The 27,034-nt window shown below is 35.9% G+C and overlaps 1 protein-coding gene across 2 annotated transcripts; it reads left to right on the top strand.

Moving 5' to 3' along the window:
* Window positions 1-1,049: 1,049 nt before the first annotated feature.
* Window positions 1,050-25,568, top strand: LOC110108335 (beta-adaptin-like protein B). 2 transcript variants are annotated; one of them, XM_020838933.2, is made up of 16 exons: window positions 1,050-1,246; window positions 1,332-1,475; window positions 4,289-4,486; window positions 4,649-4,762; window positions 4,959-5,209; window positions 9,539-9,674; window positions 11,708-11,887; window positions 11,971-12,063; window positions 22,177-22,388; window positions 22,492-22,555; window positions 22,634-22,813; window positions 23,111-23,203; window positions 23,281-23,708; window positions 23,936-24,125; window positions 24,211-24,414; window positions 24,920-25,568. In XM_020838933.2, the coding sequence occupies exons 2-16, from the start codon at window positions 1,389-1,391 to the stop codon at window positions 25,214-25,216; spliced, it is 2,727 nt and encodes a 908-aa protein (XP_020694592.1). In that variant the 5' UTR covers window positions 1,050-1,246; window positions 1,332-1,388; the 3' UTR covers window positions 25,217-25,568. The 2 variants fall into 2 exon arrangements, with proteins under 2 accessions (XP_020694592.1, XP_020694593.1); XM_020838934.2 differs by having other exon boundaries at window positions 1,050-1,258.
* The last annotated feature ends 1,466 nt before the right edge of the window (window positions 25,569-27,034 follow it).

The raw sequence follows: 27,034 nt of genomic DNA, 5'->3' as shown, positions 1-27,034 counted from the left end.
TGAGTTCAATATACCTACAATTGAACTTAATGTCTTCGTGAGACAAACCCATTGATGCCAAAAGTGATCCAATCTGCTTTCAATTGAACACAAATAAAGCACTTGTAATATAATTAAAAGCATTGAGATATTAATTAGATGACAAAACGATCTCCAAATTTCATATGCTTATAACAAATAGAGTGTCTTGGATGGGATGAATCCAAAGAGCTCTATATTACTTAATTCTAATGTTGTTAAAGCACATAATGCGGCAATATTAGTCTACAATCAAGAAAATCAATATAGATAATTCACTAGAGTGTTATGAGATTTCTTTATATTTTCATGACATGCTACTCTTATTAATCTATGAATAGGCTTAGGGGTGTCAATTTTTGGTCACGGGTCGGGTTCAGATTGAGTCTGGAATTGATCCGACACTATTCGGGTCAACCTGAATCATGGGCGGATCAACCAAGGACTCAGGGTGGGCAAATGCCCACCATATATATTTTTTTAAAAAATATTTAGAGAGGATATTTTAGAATATTTTGAGTATTTTGTCCCCCTCAAAAAGATTTTTTGCCATAATTTTATCAATTATAAGCATCTTTGCCCATCCCTCACAACAAATTTTTTTTTTGTCCACCCTGAAAAAGAAACTGGATCTGCCCCTGACCCGAACCCGACTCGCTTCGAGTCCAGGTAAACACGACACCACCCAAGAGATCCGATGCCGACAAAAATTGCTAGTTTTTATGTTAAAAACAAGTCAATCTTCTATTTTTGGGTGAAAATGCGTCAAAAACGGATTTCCGAGTCAAAACGGGTCCATTTCAAATTTTTGGGTCAACCCAAATCCAACTCAATTTTTGAAACGATAATTATCCAACGTATTAATACTAAAATAATACTCTTGATTCTTGACTCTACCATCCTATAAAATTTGATGCAAAATAATACATATAACTAAGAATTACATGTCATATAAAAATTTATTAAAATTCTTTTGCATTTATAAATTTATAAAAGCCTTAATACCCCATTCAAGATATTTTAGATCGACTAATGCGAATAAAATTCAACTGGAAGGCCACAACCCTACATGCACTTGGAAAGCCTGTCGCCCAGTTGTACCGGAGCTCTCACCGACCGACTCATTATTCTACGTCTCGAGCGGCGAGGCCACGCCGTGGAAAAAATCCTCCGGTGCGGTAAAGGAGCGCAGTGGAAACTAACTGAGAGTTCTCCGCGGCATTCGAAAGTTGGGAATGGCGTACTTTCTTAGTCGTGATTGGATACTTGAATCCTCCATTTTCAGGTTATGATTGTTGTCTATTTTACTTCAGGGGACGGACAATTAAGCGAAAGAGGACGATAAGGCGGCAGAGGGGCAAGGATCAAAGATGAGCGGGCACGATTCCAAGTATTTCTCTACCACCAAGAAGGGGGAGATTCCCGAGCTCAAGGAGGAGCTTAATTCGCAGTACAAGGTAATTGTTCGGTACTCCAATTACTTTTCTGCGGGATCCGATGGCTGGTAGAGATTCGAGCGGTTAGTCCCGAACATACAGGTGCAGATCGGTTGACATGATTTCAGATCTGCTAGAAAATATGAGTTGTCTTCAACTGATGTGCAAATTTTTGCGGCAAACGTGAACGGAACTGTCAGGATTCGAAGTGTAATTGGAAGTGAGATCTATAGAATGAGATGTTGGAGGTTAACAACGAAAGTGACTGTCTGTCGTTCTCTCTAATGGACAAAGTAGAACCACGCTTGTGCGTGGATGCTATGCTTGGTTTTGATGAAGAAGCCTTCGGCCAGTGTGAGTTTTCTTGCCGCATCGTAATTCTGAAAATGGCGGGTGCGTCCTTAGGGAGGGCTGAATGCTTGTGGCCTGCCAAAGAGTCGGTGCCAATGCCACGCAAGCCCTCTGGAAAGCCCTTGTAATAGAGGAAACAACGATAAGACAACTCTGTGGCAAAAAGTCCAGCGGCCCAAGAGGAGCTCCTCTATTCTGTTTCTGGAACGTGCAATCTTCGGCAACTGCATACAATAATGGAACCAAAACCCATCCCGGCTGAAAGAACTTGGCAGGGAGAAGGGAAATAAAAATAGAAAAGGAAATAAGGAGTTTCTCATTGCTTTTTCTACATAATTTCATGCTTTTTCATAAACTGTTACAATAGAGATAAGATCTAGTCTATACCTAAACAAAGTCCACAACAATAACATCAAGCCTTTATCCCACTCCGTTGGGTCGGCTGCATGAATACTTTTTCTCCATCGTGTCCTGTTAAGAGTTCATTTCTAATATTTTCTAACAAAGTCTTTTTCGGTCTACCTCTAACTTTCTTAACATAAGCCAAATCTAATGCATCTACTTTCATAATCGGATCATCGGAAGGCTGCCGTTTTATGTGACCAAACCATCTAATGTCACTCTCTTTAATCTTATATTCCATTAGAGCTACTCCAACCTTTTCACGTATCTGCTCATTTCATATCCTGCTCTAAGAGTAAAGCCACTCATCCACCTAAGCATACTCATATCTGCAACACTTAACTTAATATTATGCTTATCTTTTAATGACCAACATTCTGCACCATAAAGCATTGCAGGTCTCACCATCATCTTATAGAATTTCCCTTAAGTTTGAGGGGGACTTTTCTATCACACAACAAGCCTGATGCGTTCCTCCACTTCAACCATCCAACTTTCAAATCTACTAATAATATCCTCATCTATTTCACCATTACTCTTAACAATAGACCCAAAATATCTAAAACGTGTAGTCTTATTAATAACTTGATTGTCCAAAGTCACAACACCCCACTATATCTATTACTACTAAAATTACACTCCATATATTCTGTTTTAGATCTGCTCAAATGAAAACCTTTAGACTTTAAGGTTGACCTTCATAATTCAAGTTTACCTTTAATCATCTCTAGTCTTACCAATAAGAAGAATATCATAAAAAAAGCATACATTAGGGTACAACCTCTTGCAAATGTCTAGTGAGAACATCCATGCTGTTGGTAGGTCCCAAGTCTTTGATAAAAAAAGTGGAGAATTGCGTTAGATAGTCGACATCAACATAAAAATTGTTGAATAATTATGACATGAATTCTTTTATACCTAAACAAAGTCCAACAAGAAATATTCTAGTATTGAATTACAAATTCAAAAGCAAGCTTATCCAATCAAGTTCAAGTATTCTAACCCATCATTTTCCTACTATAATTTTTACTTTTGATCCAATAATTCAGCTTATATGGTTTTGATGTCACTCATATAATGTACGATTAATGATCTAATTGTTCCTAAGGACTCCTAGCGACATCCTCTTCGATCTCAATGATGTAATTAAGAATCACGATCGTTGGCAATTTTCATCAAGAAATGGAATCTTTAAAACTTTAACAAACACAATCCCTTATTTCAATGATGTGATGCCCAAATCGTGTTCATTGATGATTTGATTGATCGCCTACTCCTCATTTAGGAGGATTTCACTCCGTGAAATTAAAATTCCAACTGAGGGGAGTTTCCTGCCTAGTTTTCCTGGTGTAATATTTAACGTTGATTGGTACTGGCATTTTTTTGCCAATATGAAATATGTCCTTTAACCCATATCTGGTGGTGTTAACCAAAGGTGCAACTTTTAATTTATATTATTTTTTAAAAAATACTACTTTATTATTATTATTGTTATTTTTTCATATATATATATTACCACTATTACATATTATTATTATTTATTATAATTATATTATCTTATTATATTTTATTTATTTATATTTTCTTTTGAGAAGTGCGTGTGTGTGTGACCTTTCAACAACTTTATGCATGGTGGATTTTAATTCCCAGACATCAGCCTGCGAATATGAGCCTTTTAGGACTACAGATAATATTAAACGCCCCACGCCCCATATCATTATTCCCTTTATTGGTGTTGGAATCATGATGCATATATTGAGCTTATAGTAGATAATAACCATCATATCTCTTGATTTCAGTGACCCAACAAGTCATGTACCTGCATTTTACCATGATTGACAATTTAGTAATATGTGGAGTGGATTCACAATGCCCATAGTTTGGGGGCATCTAAACCTTTGACTCATCTAAACCTTTGACTAGCTGTCCTTGCATTTTATTTATTAATTTGGGATTTTGGAGTAGCTGGTTGCAGTAAATGGTTCTAAATCATTTATTCTCTGTATTTGATTTGAGCTTCTGTTGTTTATTTTTTTTTCATTTGTTGGCTAATAGTATGGATCACATTGTTTATTTTCTAGGATAAGAAGAAGGATGCAGTGAAGAAGGTGATTGCTGCAATGACAGTTGGAAAGGATGTCTCATCGTTGTTCACAGATGTTGTCAACTGTATGCAAACGGAGAATTTAGAGCTGAAAAAACTTGTTTATCTGTATCTTATAAACTATGCAAAAAGTAATCCGGACCTTGCCATACTTGCTGTGAATACTTTTGTTAAGGTAAAAGCTTGTCTACTTGCTTATAATTCATCGTAAATAGCAGTTTTATCAATTGTGCATCAATAGGCAATAAATTGGATAATTGATTTACTTGTTAGTTTTTTGAAAAGTGACCTCATTTTTATAAGATGATTGAGATAACTTTTGTGATTAACTTTGTAGGATTCACAAGATCCCAATCCTCTTATTCGAGCTTTAGCTGTGAGAACCATGGGATGCATCCGTGTAGACAAAATCACAGAATACCTATGCGACCCTCTTCAGAGATGTCTAAAGGTTTATTTAACACGTGTTTAATTTTGTTTAGCTGATACACTATTTCTCATTCATGTTTTCATTGTTTTGCTTCTTATTATTCTTTTTTTTTTGTTTAATCTGGTCTATTATTTTATGTAAGTAGAGTAAATTTCCATCTCATTTAAATTTAATATGTTTTAAAGTTCAAGATTATGACTTTTTGGTTTATTTACAGGATGATGACCCTTATGTCAGAAAGACTGCTGCAATCTGTGTTGCTAAATTATATGATATAAATGCTGAGTTGGTAGAAGATAGGGGATTTCTTGATACTCTTAAAGATTTGATATCTGACAATAATCCAATGGTGGTGGCAAATGCCGTTGCAGCACTTGCAGAGATTCAAGAGACTAGTGCTAGACCAATCTTTGAGATCACTAGTCAGACACTTTCAAAGCTTCTTACTGCATTGAATGAGTGCACTGAGTAAGTTCATCTTAACTTTCTTTTGCAAAATGGTTCAGTTGCTGGTATGCCTTTTTAACGTGTACTAGTTATCTCATACAATTATGCATCTTTGAATTTCATTTTCATGATCTGATTATATTGGTGAACTTTTAATTGTGCTTCAATATTTTTCATTTTTCTTTGTTGATGTGAAATGATCTTTCTTTAGGAAAGTTGAGGTATTAGATTTGACTTATATTAAGAAAGGTAGAGCTAGACCTAAAAAGACTTGGTTAGAAAATATTTAGAAATGATCTTTCTTTATTAGATTTAAATGAGAATTTAACTTTTAACCGGACACAATGGCAAAAAAGGATTCATATAGCCGACCCCACGTAGTGGGACAAAGGCTTGATGTTGTTGTTGTTGTTGTTTATTGATGTGAAGGAAAGATCTTTTCGAGATATTTGTGGGTTGTAAAAATCCCACCTAACTCTATTTTATATGAGAGATATTGAGTTAACTTTTTAGAATATAAATTGAATATGAGATAGAAATATTATTCAAAGACTTAGCTCTATTGCAAAGACTTTATGGTTTCATAAGTGAAAGCCTCTATGATTAATTAACTCTCGATAATGAGAAAAACTTTATTTTAAGCCTAGTTTATAGGCTCTACCTTGTTTTGTTTTAGTAGCATAGTTTAAAATTGCACAATTAGATGTCCGCCTCAAGATTTCCCTCAACACAATTTAATAAAAAAGGCAACAAGGCGTACAACTCACGCTTGCCAGATGAGGTTTAAACATCTATGAGGGTGAGACGTGCCTCAATACACCTCTCAGTGTAATTTTAGCGCAATTTTGAAGAGATTAAGCCTCAAATTTTTGGTTTAGATAATTTAAAATTTTAATTTATAAACTATATATATATATATATAAATATTGGACATAAATAAAATCAAACTTAAGAAGAGCCGTACGAGCTCAAACTTATATCTACATGTCATAGGTATGTCTTGCTACGTCACCATTACTACTACACAATTGTTTCTTTTGTATTTTCTCTATAATGACTTTCTTGTTGTTGGAAATCTATTTACTTATTTTTAGTGCGAGGAATAAGAAAAAGCAGTTAATTATAATAATAATTCTATTAAAGATCAAGTGATGAGAAAGAGAAAAATATTGAATTTTTATATTATGGTAAGAGAGACTATTTATTTAGCATTATTTGTAGCCTTCTATTACTTTTAACGATCCTCCTTTAACCTTTTATGATCTTACTTTGACATTGTATTTTGTTCTTTGTATGTTACTTATTATTTCATATTTTTTAAATAATTTAATGGTTTAATTCTATGGTTTATTCCTCAAAATGCCTTGAGGTTTATGCCTCACCTCACAAAAAGAGAACGCCTTGCTCAATTTCAAACTTTGTTTAGTAGAAAGAAATTTGATTGTGGGAAGAATCTAGCATTATTAGCTTAGGGGATGGCTTTGTTGTAGTAGCATCAATTTGAATTAGGGGAGGAATACAATGTTATTAGCTCATAGCGGATGGTGGGCAAATAATGTCAAGCCTGATCATGATCGAATGGCTACTTTGCCCCATGTTATCACGCTCCATGGTGTATTTAGTGAACAAAAATAGTTGATCCAACATGACCGGAGAATTCTTGTTAACAACTATGGGTTGCATCATCTAAGAAGACCTAATAGACATGAGGTGAAAGCTTGTCGATGGGGCCAATTATAATGTCGATCTTGGGTAACATAGTGCTTCATGCCCTACAAGTGCATTTCATGGCTAACAACTCATAAGCTTGGGCATCAGGGAACTTTCGAGATTGGGCTATAATAGTAATCACCCTATTAAGTTGCACATGCTATGGCTTATTGACATGTGATTTGAGTTTATTGTATGGATAATGTTTATATGACGTTGATTTTTTATGAACTTTGGTCAAGCTTAAATTTAACATCCTTGATGAAAGATGAAAGCTTATTGGTATCATGACATTTGACTATCTACCTTAGATTTCAAACATAACATGCGTCGAGTTATGCTTTTATTTAGGGGGCTTGATATAGATTAAGTTGCATAAAATTTTGATCTTTAGTATTTATGCCCATTAGTGTAAAAAGAGCTTGAGTTGTATTTTCTTCGGAACTTGTCGGTGAATACACAGACATGATAGAGGCTGATCTCTCTATGATTTCTCTAACGAGATATCTCACCCCTGTCGAGGGTGTATAGCGCTTACCCTATATAGTCTCGGGGTTCACACGTGAACCCTTTGGCCATACATGGATAAGTTTTTAGATGAGGGCATTCTAATAATGAGGATTCCTTTTAGATATGATGGGTAATAAGTTTACCCATTAGAAGGGATAGTGCTTGAAGTAAACTTTCTTTGTGGTTAACGGCTTAATCCTTTGATTTTAATCTTTTGATAACCAAGCCATAATCGGGGGAGGTGCCTCGAAAGTGCTAGTAAAATTCTCGGCCTTAGGATATTTTTTTTTTCTTTCATGACAGAATAACTGGAACATTAGCACACGAATTGAGGAAAACATGCGCTTGCTTTTATTTTTTAACATAAAGATTATTGTGCCATGAGACATGTTGAATTTGTTACGTATTTGTAGAGGATCGAGTTTCGTACTGAGACTTTACAATCTGTAAGTTTGATTTAAGTCCCAAAGGTTGGGACTAATGACCCTAATTTATGGCAAGTCAACTTTGTCGAATATTTATTTTAGTTTTTGTATGATGGTAACTGATGTAGACACACAAGAAGAAACAGACACAATGAATAGAACTTAAAACAAACTTTATTAAAATAGAAACAGACAGCTAAGACTTGACAAACACAACAAGAAATATTAGAAGAAATAAAGGAAAATAAAAAGACGCTATCCTCAGACAACCGTCAGAGCGGGTTCCTCACATGCATCGAATAGTAGATTAAATAAAAGAAGTGCATAAGACTAGCAAACCGATGGTCCACCACTGCAAAGATTGTCCCAAATGCTTCCAAATCAACAAGACACGACACCCTAAAATTGCTTCACTGTTGAGAAGAAGGATACAGATGGAGTGACACTTGCGGAGAGACGAAGAGGTTAGAAGCCCAAGAAGAAAGGGTGGAAAGAGCCCGCAGGATTTCCGGAGGGGATGAGAAAAGAAGGGTGGAAAGAGCCCTGCAGGATTTCCGAATAAACCCACAGCGTTAATAGCACATAGCTCACAAATATCAACTGCCTTCCTTTTCATCATCTTCTCATATTTATAGGCATAGTAAAGGAATGCCAAAAGCCACCTTGATTAATGCTTCACAAATCCCATAGCATTAATTGTCCACTAGGATTCCAACATCAACTTTCCGGAAAACAGTCGCCAGACATTTACGGATGACCAAGGAGCTAGCATGCACGCGATAAGCAACAGGCCCGAGGAACATCAAAAGCGCAACACAGAACGGGAAAATACACTCCTCTCAGCTCGGAATACACACAGTGCGCCTCTCAACGTGTGTCGGATTGGATCGTCCCAAAGGGAAAAGAGCACTCTATTATAAATTCTAATGCTTTGAATTTTAGCCACCAATAAAAGAGCAAGCCACGGTTCTCCAAGAGACAAGAGAAAAGGAAGGGAAGGGGAAGGGACCAAGGCACTCCAAAAGTAAAATCTTCTTAATGAGGTAGCCTTTTTGGAATTAATGAGGCACTAAACTCCAGCTTCAAGCAACTAAAAGAACAAGCTCAATCGCCAAGTGCTGCAAAAACTGCCCAACCCGAGAACCAACAGCCAACCCGGTGAACCATCAGTTGGCCAAGGACAATTGAGCTAAGCAAACCAAAGGTCATTCTCTATATTCCTTATGCACAATCTACATGATCAGGGATGCTTATCCCTCATTGGGGATAGCTAAAAAAAAAGAAAATAAAATAGAAAACAAAATATACTATTGTTCAAATAAAATAAAAAGTACAGAAATTCTTGATAACATCAGTAACCAGTTTTGGTGCCTTGTTGATCCTGCTTTCTTGCTTGTTGAGGATTAGACCTTCCAAAAAAGTTCCATAATTTCTCATCATTTGTGCTTGCAGAGGGCCCTTGGTGAAGTTGATTGTTTGAAAGGGTAATGAAGTTAAAATGGTATTTTGGTTTATTTGATGGGTTACATTGGTTCTATTGTGTGTGCTTGTATTTAAGGTTTTAGATGATCATGAAAAAAATATGGAATTTCCTTATTCTTGTATTGATGTGTTTCAACAACAAATACACTATCATGTAAAAATCCAATGCAATGCATTGCTTTGTTCTTTTGCATTCGGATTTAATAATTTGCTCTTATTGTAGATGGGGCCAGGTATTTATTTTAGATGCTCTATCAACGTACAAAGCAGCTGATGCATTGGAAGCTGAAAATATAGTGGAACGAGTAACTCCCCGTCTCCAACATGCCAATTGTGCCGTGGTTCTTTCTGCTGTGAAGGTAGCTCTGTTCAATGTTTTTTCATTTGGAAGCATTTACCCTCCTAATTTGAGGAAACGGAATTAATCTTATGAATATGAATGTTAGAGTTTGAAAATTACTCCTTAGATACAATCATTCATATGCTGTATGTTGTGATAATACTTAATTAGATATACATTACTGCATTACCGTTTAGAAGATGTGTTCCAAATAGAGGAGATCTTGCAAAAAGAATAGAGGCTATAAAAAAAATGTAAGTCAGAGAAAATGACACTTTACTCATCTTGAAATGGAAGCTTAAAATGCGGATCCTAAAAAAGGTAACTTGATCGTCCAACAGACTAGTAACACTTTTTTTTTCTTTCTATTTTTTGGCTGTTTAGGAAGTAAATTTTTCCAGTAAATTTAATAAAATTGTAATATATGTAAATGAAATAACATGTATATATATACACACACACAAGCACGCACATACATTCATAATATGTAATTTAATAAATTCATAGCAATTAGATGATATTTATCCTAAACATTTTATTGATTGAAAGTAGGGTAAAATGCTAGTCATAGATAAGTAGGCATAGCCAATCATAAATAAGGAAAGCATAAGATTAGTTATAGATTGAATTCCACGTAGGTTCACTTTATATATAACTTAGATATATGAATTAGGATAGTAATGAACTTGTATACCCTTCTTGCTATTTCCTTGTGCATGAATTGGATGACTTCTCCAAATCTAGGAAACCTTTGAAAAGACCTACGAACAATGCTTATTAAGTCTAGCAGAGGTTGGACCCCACACACCCATGCACACATGCTCTCTCACCTTCTCCAATACCAACAACAACAACAACAACATAAATCCTTTATCTCACTGTGGGGTTGGCTATATGAATCCTTTTTTTTCATTGTGCCATGTTAAAAGTTAAATTTTCATTTAAATCTAATAAAGAAAGTCCATTTCTAATAATTTCTAATCAAGTCTTTTTAGGTCCAACTCTGCCCTTCTTAACATAAATCAAATCTAATATATCTACTTTCTTAATCGGGTCATTGGAAGGTCGCTTTTTTATGTGCCAATTGCCAAACCATCTAAGGCGACTCTCTCTAATCTTATCTTCCACTGGAGCTACTCCAACTTTTTCACGTATATGCTCATTTGTACAAAATTAGATACTAGGAAATGGATGATGTATCTTAGCACATTTCCTACACTAGTTTATCTATAAAATATAACTAATCAGATAAAACAGATACAAGAGTTGCATAGTATATGAATGTTACAAGCTGCATGAAGATTGGTGCGACTCTTCAATGCATTACAGACTCTCACAGTCATGCAAAAGTCAATGGAAATGGAGAAAGAGTATTCATAAAATCTAACATCAAATAGATGGGATAGGGCTGATAATGATGACAAAAGAAGAATATTTATCAGGTTTTCAGTGCCGAGTGATCTCAATCATATCGGGAATACTAAATCTTAAATTTTAAATGAAATATTTTTTTTCTTAAGAAAGTGTCCTTTATGCCCTGGTGTAATGCTATTTGCTTTTTAGGTAAAAGTACTCTAGAAATAATAGTTTTAATCAGCGAATAAATAAGGCAGATGTACCCTCAAATATAGTCTTTAGACTACAACTATTTTTGTGCTTGTCTAATAAACACCTTATTTGCTTATTTATATAGTGAACACTTAGTTTCCTAACGCTTGTTTTGGGAAATTATACAAAACATGCTTTTGAAACAACACAGCATTACTAGATGCTGTGGGAAAGCTGAGCTAGCCCTGTATCCTACCTTGATTTTGGTAGTTATTTATAATAAACTATAGTGCAAACATCTTTTCAAAAATTACTATTTACCTTCTAATTTTGGAAGATTGATAAATCAAATGATAGCAAAGACGGCTATTGTTTACTAAAAATGATAGTGCACTTAGAGTGCTATTTCAAATCTATCATATTTTTCATTTTTTGCCTCATTAAAGTTTTTATGACATTTTGAGATTTGATGAAGATTCAACACTCTGGGCTTGATCTTGCTAGATGATCCTTCAACAAATGGAACTCATAACTAGCACAGACGTTGTGCGGAACCTTTGCAAGAAAATGGCACCTCCTTTGGTGACTCTCCTCTCCGCGGAACCTGAACTACAATATGTAGCTCTACGGAATATTAGCCTTATTGTACAGAAACGACCAACAATTCTAGCGCATGAAATAAAAGTGAGTTAAAACGTGAAAATATATTGTTATTCTAAGTTCATGATTTGTAATGCTGACTAGAATCTTGCCCAATTGTGCTTTAGGTCTTTTTCTGCAAGTACAATGATCCAATATATGTTAAGATGGAGAAGCTGGAGATTATGATAAAGCTTGCTTCTGATCGAAATATAGACCAGGTTCAAAATTGTAATTATATGTTTTTGTTTGTTTAAATACAAATCCATTTCTTGAATATTTTTATTTGATTATCAGATTGGTATCTTGAGTGATAATGGGTGCGTCTTGAGTGATAATGGGTGCGTTGCATTCGAATTTTCTATCTTGTGCTTCTGTGAACTATAAAACCTTGGGAATAAATTAATCTGTTTTATTATATGCAAGCTATCCATGTAGTTGTCTACAGACCGCTTTAATTTTGTCCTCAGTAATATAAATATTTGCCGGACAAGTAAGGAACCGCTGTGATGCAGGTTTAAAATACATATAATTTTATAAGAAATAATTATTTCATGGAATTATTCTGTGCAAAAATAATACTGTCTGACACACCTTCATTACTCTATCTTCCTCATGAATCTTATTGTGCTCACTGGTTTTGTTTTTCAGTATACTGCTTTGATAAATTTAGCATTATGCTTTATAGATTATAATTCACATGAGACTATAAGAGGTTCATGTTTACTTGATAAATATAATGATCATTTTTGTATTCTCAATTTATTAGTAATATAAATATTTACCAGACAAGTAAGGAACCGCTGTGATGCAGGTTTAAAATACATATAATTTTATAAGAAATAATTATTTCATGGAATTATTCTGTGCAAAAATAATACTGGCTGACACACCTTCATTACTCTATCTTCCTCATGAATCTTATTGTGCTCACTGGTTTTTTTTTCAGTATACTGCTTGATAAATTTAGCATTATGCTTTATAGATTATAATTCACATGAGACTATAAGAGGTTCATGTTTACTTGATAAATATAATGATAATTTTTGTATACTCAATTTATTATTTCATAAAACATTGGAATAAAGGTAAACTTAGCCTTGGTAGTTGATGAATTGAATGGACTGAAGATGGATCAAATGGATAGTTTCTCCAAAATCTTATTAGAAGAATAAAAATATAGTATTTAGCGGTTAATAAAATTCAATAAAAAATCATACCAACAGTTTAATAATATTTCAAAGAATTTAAAAGCGAGAAATATATCCCTTTTAAACCATATGCTGTAGAAAACATAGACTTTCTTTGTCTTTCCACATAAATCTATAAATATATTATTTAGGTAAATACATTTTTAAAACTCTCTCTCTCTCTCTCTCTCTCTCTCTCTTCATTGAAGATTAAATTAGCAAGGAATTGGAGGAGGCCCCATTTTAAAATTGAGACCCTTCCCCAATTTATGGCTTTTGAAAATGGAATTTCTCTCTCTTTGTTATAATGCCATACACTAATTCCAAATCAATTGATATCACGTCTTTTATTATTTTTTTATATGCTTAAAAATATTATTTTTTTATATGCTTATATAAAAAAATTTGGAGAGAACTCTATTTTGAAATGAAACTTTCTCTTTGCTTGTTTATTTGATATATTTCAAATAAGAGTTTTTCTATTTGATTGTGGCTTGCTATATAATCTATAAATATGAAACATGCCAGATATTTTAAAGGTGATGTAAGATTTTCATAGTAAGCTAGAGGAAGAAAGGTTCACTTGAGCCTAAAATTCTAAGATTATCAGGACTGCTCGTTTCTTCCTTTGTCATCTCTTCTTTCTTTTCCTCTTCACCACTCTTTTGTCCACTTCATCTACAAAGGTTTTTCTAATTTTAATTCTCGTGGCCCTTTCTATCCATTTAGGTCAGAAATTGTTTCCACGTAGAAGATTTAAGTTTTACTTGGTTCTAGGCCTTCTTTGACAAAGTTTTTCTTTGATGGGATTTATTTTTCCTTTATATGTTTCCCTTTTGCCTTTCCCCTCATGCATTTTGCTTGTTATTTTTTATACCATTTCCCCACTTTGATTTTGCTATCCTTTCCCTCCATCTTTTCTCCCTATGGGCTATGAAATTCCCTACCCAACTATTTTCTATTAAAATATTTGTGTCATTTTGTATTAATTTTCAAAAGAGAAATTAGATTATTGGATAAGAAAAGTACACATAAATTTCACATTTTTACAAAATGATCCAGTTAGACCGTTATAGATTCCCATAGACTCAAACCTTTATGATTACCTATCTTGATTGCGAGAGAGAAATTTTGATTAAGATGAGTTTTTAGGCTTTAGACTATTTTTCTTTTGTAGCGCTACTTCTGATTGTAGGAAGGGAAGCATTGATTGCTATTAGCTCATACTATATAGTTGGGGAATGAAGATGAATTTGATTGTGATCTTAGGATTTTGTTATTTGTTAGATGTTGGTTTTTATTAGACATGTTAATTCCCTTTTTTGTTCAAGTCTTTGTTTTTAGGCTATTTTATTTTTTTCTCTTTTGGGTTGTTTAGTATAAATAGTAGTGTGACTTATTGATGTAGAACTATGAATGCTTTAAATGATTGATATAAGAATTTGCATGCTTTCAAGTAAGAGCAATAAGAATTAAAACGTTAGACACTTAATGAAAATGGAAAACAAGAAAGGGGTGTCTTAGTTTAGGCCAAGTCACACAATAATAGTTAGGATCACAAAATAATTAGAAACTTCAACATAAGCAAATATATATGATTTCCAATAACATCCCTAGATTAACAACGAGATTAGATACATAGAAGTTCATCACTCATCCCTACGTTTACTAAGCTTTGGCGGAGGATCATTAGTATGATCTTCATGAATTAAAATATAACCACAATTGAGAAGTAAACTAGGAAGATAAGAGAATTGGAGAGAGAGTTTACCCAAAGAAAGAAGATAGAAGCTCCGATGTGTTCGTTTGAATGTTAGAGAAAGAGTGGGCAGCAACATGAACTCCCTAGCAGCCTTTGGATAGCATTCTGGCAACTTCTGGAGGGAGGACAGCCAACTAATGTGGTATGGATTCTTTGAACAACAACCTGAAGACTCTGGACAACAATTTTCAAAGCTTCGATACTCAGGACAGCATATGGAACCTGTCCAGAAACTGGACAACAAGTTGGAGAGGAGAATTTCAGGGGTTTCCTCCTTCTGGATGCACGAGAGCTAGGAGGATGAGGTGGGGAATTATGTGGATAGCCGTGGAGAATATCCTAGAGTTAATTTCCCTTGCTTGGTTGACATGTTAAATCAATCTCAAAATAATTCGAGGGAGGGGAGAAAGGGGCCAATCATGTGGGGAGTTAATTGGGATTTGATTGGGTAGCAATAGTGGAAAGAATTTGTTAAGGGGGAGAGAAGAGGGGGCCGACGACTTCAAGGAGAGTGGGATTAGTTAAGGGAATTTATGGCTTGCCTAATCAAGGCTCTTTAATTGAGGAAAATAATTTAAATTAAATCCTATTTGAAGTTGATTTGGAATTGATTTAGGAAAATTTCCTAAAATAAAGTTCTATTTTTGGAAATAATTCAAACTTCAAATTGATTGAAATTTTGAATTTTAAGACTTTCCAAATGGGTTGGGAGGAAAAATGAAAGTAGTAATGAGTGGGTTTTGAATTTGAGCGGCAAGGAGGGAAGGGCTATGGCATGCGGCTAGGCTAGGTTTTGGATATGTGGGGGTGTGGAGGTGGGGATAGCCGAGTAGGAGGGGTGGTGAGGGAAGAAGAAGAAAATATCAAGGTAGAAAAGAGCCACGAACCCGGACGCTTCCAAGGTTGGTGGGTAATCCATTTCCCTCTCTTAGGGATTTCTCTCCAAAACTCTCAAGCTCTCACAAGAACACAAGATTGCATGGATTTTTATAATAATCATTCATTAACTTGAAAAGAAATATAAGGGGATTATAAATAGCCTCATACAATGAAAGAGAACTAAAAGACGACATTGCCCACCTAGGGCTTACATATGACCAAACCCTTAAGTAAGGGTAAAATGAAAAATGCAAATAAAACAAATACATAATTCAAACAAATAACAAAAATACATATAATGAATCAAAAATAGATCAGCGTGATCGTGGCCATAGATCGTCGGCCACATCTCTGATATACTTTCCATGATCTGATGTCCCCATCTCTTGTATTGATTAAAGTAAGAAACGTGAATAAAGAATAGAATCAGTTTTGTTTTCTTCTCAAAATCGTGAGTTCTCCTCTCTCCCTATATTTTTCTATTCTCTCTCTCGGTGGAAGCATCTAGAGTGTTGTTGGCTCTTGGTCCAAGCATGGAAGAAAGAAGGCTGCAATGGAGGTGCAGCTGCCAAGGGGGACCGACGGGGAAGGAGGATGGTGGTATTGCTGGACAATGAGGGAAGGAATTGGTGGTGGATTCAATTCAAAACAACAAGGTAGGAATTCAAGATCTCTTCCTTCAAAGTTTTCAGCAATTTGTATCAGAGCTTGGTCGAGAAGATCAAGGGGAAGGATGAAGGTGTCTCTTGAAATCAAGAAAAGAAAATTCCAGCCAAGAAGAAGGTGGCCGGCAGTTGAAGCTTTTCCAGGCTGTTCTTTGTGGACAAAAGGTGGATGAGAAGAAGGTGACCAACAGTGGAAGCCTTTTCTGGGCTGTTTTCTGTGAACAACAACTGGACTGAGGAGCTACCGCATCATTCTTGAAGGAGAGATGTCCATGGCTAAGCTTGAAATTGAGAAATTCACAGGTCTCAATGATTTTAGCTTATGGAGGTTGAAGATGAGGGCTCTAGCCCATCAAGGTCTTGATGCAGCCCTATCGGAGGAAGGGATCTTGAGGATAGAAGAAAGATTGCGCAGGGATGTGCTTAACAAGACACATTGTGCAATCCTTTTGAGCATAGGAGAGGAATTTTTAAGGGTGGTTGCTGATGAAGGAACGACTATAAACATTTGGGCCAAAAAAATTGGGATATCTATGTCTCAAAAGCTCTCTAGCTAATAGGCATTCCCTCAAGAAGTTGTACACATTGCTAATGGATGATTCCAAGCCCTTGAACAAGCACTTGGATGAATTCAATTGAATTATCTAGAATTTGAAAAGCATAGGATTGAAGATTGAAGATGAAGATCAAACAATCATTCTCCTAAGCTCATTACTTTTTAGGTTTAAGCATTTTGTGGACACCTTGTTGTATGGGAAGGAGACTCTAGCTATGGTTGAAGTTAAGGCTGTACTCAATTCCAAGGAGATTCAAAGGGGGGTTGAGGTGAAGTATGAAGGTTTGGTTGATGCCCTTGTCGTGAGAGGTAAACTCATGAAGTGGGAGTCCAAAGCTAAGAACCATGCTAGATCCAAGTCTAAAGGCAAGGTGAAGTTCTTCTTTTATCATAAGTAAGGCCTCTTCAAAAGGCAACGCCCAAAATTGAAGTACAAACATTAAGATAAAGAAAATAGTAGTGGATATGCCTCATGTGTGGAGGAAGGGTATCAAAGTTCAGATGCCCTTGTAACCTCAAATATCGAGCTTAGCAAGGAGTGGATATTTGATTCTGGGTGCTCTTACCACGTGTCCAAACCATGGGTGGTTTGAAGAGTTGGAAGAGAAGGATGTTTGGTATTTTTAGGGAACAACAAATCATGCAAGATCCGAGGGCAAGACAATATTCGGTTGAAGCTCCATGATGGATTGGAGAGGATTCTTAAGCAAGTGAGATATGTATTTGAGTTTAATAGAAATCTGATTTTTTTGGGAGAATTTGACAAAAATGGCTACTCATTTAAGTGTGATGGAGGAAGTCTCAAGATGTGCGAGGGTTCACTTGTTATATTCAAAGTTGTGAGGATGAATGGTGTATACACATTACAAGGCAAAACATTGTCTACTAGACAAGTTAGCTTGATTAGTTCTCAAGTGGATGAGACTATGTTATGGCACCAAAGGTTGGGACATGTTAGCCCAAGAGGAACGGAGGAGTTGCAAAAGCAAGGAGCATTTGGGAGCTTGAAGCCCAAGGAGGAAGGTAGTTGGCAAAGCAAGGAGGCTGAAATTTTCAAATGCAAAATATATTCTAAGGGAGCTTTTGGATTATGTAGATGCTGATTTCTGGGGGCCAACCAAGCATGAGTCTCATGTAGGAGCATGGTACTTTCTTTCTCTAGTTGATGATTATTCTAAAAAGCTTTGGGTTTTCTTTTTAAAAGGAAAGAATGAAGTCTTGGATTAGTTCAATGAATGGAAGGTTCTTGTGGAGAATCAAGTAGGGAAGAAGGTTAAAAAGCTTAGAACTGATAATGAATTGGAGTTTGGTTTAATGAGTTCATGTAGTTTTACAAGATGCATGGCATATCATGACACCTGACTGTGAGACACACTCCTCAACTGAATGGGTTAGCCGAAACGTTCAATAGGACCATTCTAGAGAGGATGAGCTATATGTTGGACAATGCAAGGCTTCCTACGTCATTGGGCAGAGGCTATTAGCACGACTGCATTCCTTATCAATATGTGTCCTTTAAGTGCAATTGACTTCAAAACTCCTCAAGAGATGTGGAATGGATAGCTATCATGTTACAAGGAGTTGAGGGTGTTGGATGTATAGCATATGCTCACATCAAGCAAGGAAAGCTTGAACGAAGGGCTATTAAATGCATTTTCATATGCTATCCTGAAAATGTGGAGGGCTATTGACTTTGGTGCTTCAAATCAAGATATCCTAAGTGCATAATTAGCAGGGATGTCACTTTTAATGAACTTAAGATGGCTGATATTATTCCTAAAAGGGCTCTCAGCCGGTTCCTATGGATGAAACAAAAGTTCCTACAATTGTTGGAAGGTGTCTAGAACAATAGTTCTAGTTCATGACAACAACATCATGTGGAAATAGAATTGGTGGACCATAATCTTGAAGGTGTTGTTGCTGCTGAAAATGAAGGAATCAAGGAGGAATCCATTGAAGAGTTGCAAAGGAGGAGTTATGGGCTGGCTAGGGACAGACCTCAACGTGTAGCTAAGGGCTCCTCAAAGGTATGGATTTGCTGATGTGATTTCTTATGCTCTTTTAGCTGATTCTATGCAATGTGATGAACCTACCTCATATAAGGAGGCAATGAGGTGTGAGGAGAGAAGTCAATGACAACTTGCTATGAAAGAGGAGATGACCTCTTTAAGGAAGAATCACACTTTGGACTTGATGGAGAAGCCAAGAGAGAAGAAGCTAGTCACATGTAGGTGGCTATTCAAAAGAAAGGAAGGGGGCTGGTGTTGAAGATAAGCCTAGGTGCAAGGCTAGTTTTGTAGCAAGGGGGATAACTCAACAGAAGGGGGTGGATTAAAGAAGTCTTCTCACTAGTTTTAAGGCACACATCAATTTGTGTGCTACTTTCTTTGTTTGTTCAAATGGACATGAATCTTGAGAAATTGAATGTCAAAATCACATTCTTACATGGAGAATTAGACGAGACTATCTATATGGGACAATTGGAAGGGTTTGCTGAAATTGGGAAGGAAAGCTTGGTTTTCTTGCTAAGGCGTTCTCTATATGGATTGAAGCAATCTCCAAGGATGTGGTATCATTGATTCCTTCATGTATGATGTTGGCTTCAAAAGGAGTAGACATGATGCTTGTGTCTACTTGAAGTCAAAGGAAGTAAGTAGTGCCATTTATTTACTTATTTATGTTGATCACTTGTTGTTGGCTGAAGGAGATTCAAAGGATGAAGGAATTGCTCATGGATGAATTTGATATGAAGGATCTTGGGGCTGCTAGAAAGATTCTTGGTATGGAAATTGAGAGGAAGAAGGAGAGTCAAGAGTTAGTGTTATCTCAAGGCTCCTACATTGAAAGTGTGGTGAAAAGATACATGGAATTGTCAAAATTTGTTTATACTTCTTTTGCATTTCATTTCAAGCTTAGCAAGGATAAAAGCCCCAAGGAAGAAGAAGAAAAGGCATACATGAGTACGGTTCCTTTTCATAATGCTATGGGAAGCATTATGTATACTATGGTTTGCTATAGGCCGGATTTGGCCTATCCTATTAGTGTCATTTCAAGGTTTTTGGCTGATCCAGAGAAGTCTCATTGGGAGGCAACAACATGGGTGCTTAGGTACTTCAATGGAGCCAAAGATTTGGGCTTGAAGTTTGCAAAATCAGAATTGAATGAAGATGTCCTCTTTGGATATGTTAATTCAGATTTTGCAAATGTAATGACACTAGAAGATCTCTCACGGGTTACATATTCAAGGTAATACTATGAGTTGGAAGTGCAAGCTACAACCTGTTGTGGCTTTATCTACTACTGAAGCCGAGTACATGGTTGCAGCCGATGCAGGAGGCTATTTGGCTCAAAGGCTTGTTGACTGAGTTGGTTCATTCTATTACCAAACCGGTAAAGATTCTTTGTGCAATCAAAGTACTGTGTTTTGTCTAAGAATCTCATGTTTCATGAAAGGACTAAAAACATAGACATCAATTTTCACTTTCTTAAAGAAACTGTGTCAAATAGTGTGGTGGAGATTATGAAGGTATCTACAGAAGATAATGCATTTGATGTGTTGACCAAAGCTCATCCAAATCCAAAGTTTCAGTATTGCTTAAGCTTGTTAAGGATGGTAAAGAAGAAATTCTAGCATTAGATGTTCATCACATTTCAAATCAAGAGCCAAGGTGGAGATTGTTAGATGTCGGTTCTTATTTGACTTTTTAATTATGTTTTTACTTTAAGTCTTTGTTTTTAGGCTATTTTACTTTTTGTTGTTGGGTTGTTTAGTATAAATAGGATTGGCTTGTATTGTTTAAAGAAAAAAAAAGTGAATGAAGAATATAATCAGTTATGTTTTCTTTTAAAAATTGTGAGTTCTTCTTCTCTCCTTCTCTTCCTCTATTTTTCCCTTCTCTCCCTCTATTTTTCCCTCCTCTCTCTTGGTGGAAATAGCTAGAGAGCTATTGGCTCTTGGTCCAGGCAGGGAAGCAAGAAGGTTGTGGTGGAGGTGTAGCTTGCCAAGGGGGACCAGAGGGGAAGGAGGAAGGTGTTTTTTCTAGACAAGGAGGAAAGGAATCAATGGTGGATTCAATTCAAAATAGCAAGGTAGAAATTCAAGATCTCTTCCTTAAAGGTTTTCAACATTATCCTTGGTTTTCAGGAATGCCAATATACTTAATGGACTTAGGGTCTATTTGGTACAGCTTTTTGGCTATTTTGTTTTAGATAACAATCACAATTTCATTTGACTACTGCTTTAATCTCATTGCTTTTGTTATACTTGCTTTCTCATGACTTTTTAAGAAATTTTTTGTGGTAGAAAGCTACTTCTTCAACCATTGTAGCGAAGTTGCTTTCAATGTGAATAAAATATTATTCTTAGTTACCACGAGTTGTATTGTCCAATGAGATCTTATAAATCTAGGGGGTAAGCTTTTGAAAAGACCAATTTTAAACTGATCATATATATCACATGGCTTCATACCCCATTTGGTGTCTTATGGCTCACAACGTATAGACTTTACCATTGGGTAATGGTTGAAAACAACACTTTTGAACATTGACAAGTCAGCAAACTCAAAATAGAGAATTTGCCAAGGACTTTGATAAAGCCCATCCTCTATGAGGTCCAGAAGTTGTTTGAGAATAATTGGCTGCTCTGTACTGCAAAAGTTGCTGAAGTCTTCTCATCAACCATGTTGCGTGAATCAACAATGACCAATAATTCATCGTTGATGGAGGCTTGTCCTGTATTGAATGTTTATCACTATTGGAAGATTTATAGCGGCAATTGGACTGTGATGACTAGTGGCAATTATAGAAAATGCACATGATGATGAGTGTTATGTTACGGTGGGAGCAGTTTTAATCGGCGGAGAATTATATAGAGGATGAAAGTTCAACCAAAATTGAAAATGGGCTCAGAAGGTCTTGTAAATTGGTCCAGTTCAACTGCTTATAGCTTGTTTTGACTTTTGTTTGGCTAAAGAATAATAGTTTTTCTAGGCTAAATTAGCTGAATTGTGCTGCATCACATAGGTTGAATAGTTGAAATACAGAAGGTTCACTGCAGCTATAAGTTTGTCCGGTCATTCATTATCGGAAGGATTATGTCAGTGTATGGCCATCTTTTTAATGCTATCATTTTAGTTTCCCTTCTGCATTATTGAATCTCTTTCAGTATCTACTTAGAATATTACCAGTATAGCACTTTGCTTTCCCATAGCCCATATTAGTCTAAAACTCAATTTCAAAGCAGATATTCAGCAGTCTTCATGTATTGAGGTCATTTTGAACAGGTTCTGTTGGAATTCAAAGAATATGCAACAGAAGTAGATGTGGATTTTGTTAGAAAGGCAGTTCGAGCAATTGGTCGCTGTGCTATCAAGTTAGAGAGAGCTGCAGAGAGGTGTATTAGTGTTCTTCTTGAGCTGATAAAGGTAAAAGTAAACTATGTTGTGCAAGAAGCTATCATCGTCATCAAGGACATTTTCCGGCGCTATCCTAACACGTAAGTACATATGGTATTTCTTGTTTATTGTGATGGCTTTCTCTGCTGAAAATCTGCTTTGATCATTGAGGCCTTCTCTTTTCTTCACTCTGCCTGTGCTTAGCTATGAGTCCATCATTGCTACACTCTGTGAGAGCTTAGACACTTTGGACGAGCCAGAAGCTAAGGTGCTAGCCTATTCTTGGCAGGATATGTTGATGGACTTGTGCATTATGCAACTTTCTTAATGTTTATGGTTGTTTCAGGCATCAATGATCTGGATTATTGGGGAATATGCAGAGAGAATTGACAATGCTGATGAGCTTCTTGAAAGTTTCCTTGAAAGTTTTCCAGAGGAGCAAGCTATGGTACAGCTGCAATTGCTCACCGCAACTGTTAAATTGTTTCTTAAAAAGCCAACTGAAGGACCTCAGCAAATGATCCAGGTTTGTCATATTCATGTTCATCATTGTTTCTTTTCTGCTCCTTCTGTTCCTGCAGTCTTCCTAAATGGAATCATCAGTGGTTCTGCCATCACTCCATGTTAAAATTTATAAAAGATAAAATGGCCGTTCTAAAACATATTTTATTGGGTTTGATAATCATTCATTTTGTTACCATACATTTCATTCTTTTGACATATTTTTTGTAATTTTGTTATGGTTTGGGTTGAAAAGTCAATTTATAGGAAGAAACCAATATTTTGGGTACTTTTTCTCATGTTTCTTCATTTTGTGTCTCAGGTTGTTCTTAATAATGCTACTATGGAGACAGACAATCCTGATTTACGTGATCGAGCATATATCTATTGGCGTCTTCTTTCTACTGATCCTGAGGTATTATTAGCGTTTGCAACCCACTTGGGATATCTAAAAAGGCCATTTTCTTATGACTAATCTTTTGTCTGTACCAGGCTGCTAAAGATGTTGTTCTAGCTGAGAAGCCAGTAATTAGTGATGATTCAAACAGTCTTGAACCTTCACTTCTTGATGAGCTCCTTGGAAACATTGCGACCCTTTCTTCTGTTTATCATAAGTTGCCTGAAGCATTTGTGAGCCGTGCAAAATTAACTTTTGCTAGGCCAGATGATGAGGAGTATCCAGCCGCCGTTGAAACGGGCAATTCTGAGTCGCCATCTTATGAAGTAGACGGGGCAGCAGCCACCTCTAGTCAAAGTTTCACTTCACATGAGACAGCCAGGCAGCCGGCACCAGTTGCAGCAGCACCAACGCCATCATCAGCACCTGCTTCACCTCCTGCTCCTGTGCCAGATTTACTTGGTGATTTGCTTGGCTTGGACAATGCACTCGTTCCTGTTGACCAGCCAATAGCCCCTTCAGGGTGAATATTCTACTTTAGTAATAGAACAAAAGAACTGAATAAAAGAAACGTACTAATACTATTTTTGCCTCCAGTAGCCCCTTCAGGGTGAATGTTCTACTTTAGTAATATAACAAAAGAATGAAGAAAAGAATGAACATACTAATACTATATTTGCCGTTTCTATTTTCACATTTATTGCTGAAGCGGCATAGTTTTCTTAGAACTTTTGTCACTAATTTTTACAGGCCACCACTCCCTGTTTTACTTCCATCAACAACTGGTCAAGGTCTGCAGATTAGTGCACAGCTTGTCAGGCGTGATGGACAAGTATTTTACAACTTGTTGCTTGAAAACAACTCTCAGGTCGTTTTAGATGGATTCATGATACAATTTAACAAAAATACTTTTGGTCTTGCAGCTGCTGGACCATTACAGGTAATTGTGTTAAAGGGATTTGGAAAGCATCAGCAATTTAATGCATGGGACTGATTGTCGTTTTTTGTCCTTCCAAATTTTATAGATCCCACCTTTACTACCCCAGGATTCGGCAAGAATCCTTCTTCCCATGGTTATGTTTCAAAATCTCTCTACTGGGCCACCGAACACGCTTCTACAGGTTGCAGTGAAAAACAATCAACAGCCTGTCTGGTACTTCAATGATAAAATCTCATTGCATGTATTCTTCTCAGAGGATGGTAGAATGGAACGTGCAAACTTTCTTGAGGTAAATGAAGTTATATTGTATGCATGTTTTTTTTCCTGTTTTTTGCTTTGTAATCTTGGATTTGTCATACAATAATTGGTTGTTAAAATCAATGTTACTTAAAACCATGTTTACTTGAAAATAATTTATCCATATTAAATAGGAATGATAAGCTAAAGCCTAAACCTAGTGAGGCTTCTCATTGAAGCCTACATTCAATTCCCCAAGCTCCATTTTAAAATTTACAACAACAACAACAACATCAAGCCTTTGTCCCACTACATGGGGTGAATCCTTTTTCACCAATATGTCATGTTAAAAGTCAAATTCTCATTTAAATCTAATAAAGAAAGATCATTTCTAATATTTTCTAATCAAGTCTTTTTAGATCTACCTCTACCTCTCTTAACATGAGTCAAATCTAATACCTAAACTTTCCTAACCGGGTCATCGGAAGGCCTCCGTTTAATGTGACCAAACCATCTAAGGCGACTCTCTCTAATCTTATCTTCTTTTTGGCATGCAGACATGGAAGTCTCTTCCTGATTCCAATGAAGTTGCAAAAGATCTATCAAGTGCCATTATCCACAGCATAGATTCTACAGTAGAGAATTTGGCAGCTACCAATGTCTTCTTTGTTGCAAAGCGGAGGAACGCAAACAAGGATATCTTATATATGTCTGCCAAGGGTCCGCGTGGTATACCATTTTTGATTGAGCTCACTGCTTCAGTTGGTGCACCAGGCATCAAATGTGCAGTGAAGACGCCAAGCCTAGAAATGGCTCCACTCTTATTTGATGCAATGGAGGCTTTGCTCAAATAAAATGGGGTGACTGATGGTCTCGTTTCTTATATGAATGCTTAATGCTTCATCCAGTATATTGCTTTGTATTGAAATGGGATTGGGAAGGTTTGTATTTCAAAGCAGTTCTGATCATTTTTTGTCAGCAGTTTTCTTTTCTTTGCTGCGTATAGTATTATATGCTGAATTTTCAGTATTTTGTAGTCTTAATTTTTTTTTTTGTTAAATATGCCATCCATTTACTTTAATAATATGTGAGCATTGTCTAAAGGTTTATCATTCAACCTACCGGTTATTTGATACAATAGATGATGTCCAATCTTCTTGAAATGAAGTTCTTTGAATGCTTTATATTGAAAGAAGCTTGTGAGCTCTTTGTTGGTTCTTTCTTATTGAAGCAGAGTTGTACTTTTTTTGTGTTTTTTTTTCCTCAAGTGTTAGTTTCAGTATTAACATGCATTCCCCAAATAAAGTTTGTTAACATGACATGTATGTGGATCTATATCATATCCAATTACCAGGGTGATTGCACAATTTCTCATCCCAATCACCTGATCTATATTGAATGTTTGGGATTAATACTTGCTTTTTTTTTTCTTTTTTTCAAAAAACCAAAATCACTAGAGTTATGAAAAACTAGTCTCAGCCATCCTATCTCCTTTGGCCATAGAGCTACGTGACTCCTTCCAGAGATTGTGTACTATAAGAATAAAAAACTTAGGTTTAGATTTATATCCCCGCGCACTCTAAATGTCGATGAGCAATATCAGGTGTTGTAAAATTGCATTTTCAAGGTGTCAATTGGTATTTTACATTCAAGCTTGTTTACGTTCTATGGCCTATGATAGGTTAGGATTTTGTATAAGCATGTGATAATTGTGATATTGATATGGTGATAACTTTGATAAATCTTGTTTCAAGTTTCATGCTTTTTGTTAGATAGGGAACTTCTACGAAAACCATCTATTTCACCTATTACTAAAAAAAAAAATGTAGTTCAAAACATTGAGCACATGTTGGTCTGTTGAGAACTTGGGTCGTCTATCTAAAGGTAAGCTCAACTGTATGATAGTATTTTGTCGATTCCATATTAGAAGATACTTAATATAGTAACTAAGGTGAATTTGCTCAAGCAGTGGGAGATTTTGTGGTGATCCTTGAACAGTTGGTAATCTCTTAGGCATTTTTTCCATCATTTTTGCATTTCTAAAAGCTTTATTGATAGGAGGATCACCGCTTCTCATCTTATTGATTCTTTTAATGATTTGATGATTTAAAATGTGACCACTCCTCCATGCTCCTTTCCTCTTATTTGGTGGTTTGTTCCCTTTTCCCTTCCTATGAACGTCCCTTACAAGTTATGGAGCATTATTCAGTTATCACTAACTTTCCTTCTTGAGTTCAAAATAATCCTTGTTGTATAGAGTTGTTCTTTGCAAGGATTACATCAAATAGCCGAATTATTCCTTGATTTTTTTTTAAAAAACCATAGTAGCCCCGTATATTTAAAAATATATTATATTATTCTTTAGGAAACCATCAACCATGTCATCATTAGCCCAAAACCTCACTCCCTCATGGTATTTAACTCATGCAATGGTATTCAATAATTTTCTATGGGGGAAGATAAAACTGAATCTTTATCATGATTTAGGTTGGCAGCACAGATGAAAAATTGTGAAATACACGTGTGCTTGATCTATTGTTTTTAGTAGAGATGTCAGTTCTTGAAAATGACATGAACATCCTTAACTACTATCATTAAGTTAGAATCCGTTGTCAACATGCCTATGCAAACATTTATATAGGCTTTTATTTATATACATTCTATCAAGTAAT

Source organism: Dendrobium catenatum, unplaced genomic scaffold (assembly GCF_001605985.2).
Source record: "Dendrobium catenatum unplaced genomic scaffold, ASM160598v2 fragScaff_scaffold_1282, whole genome shotgun sequence".
Classification (NCBI taxonomy): domain Eukaryota; kingdom Viridiplantae; phylum Streptophyta; class Magnoliopsida; order Asparagales; family Orchidaceae; genus Dendrobium; species Dendrobium catenatum.
The sequence above is the reverse complement of the archived record's forward strand: the minus strand, read 5'-3'. Positions and strand labels throughout refer to the sequence as shown.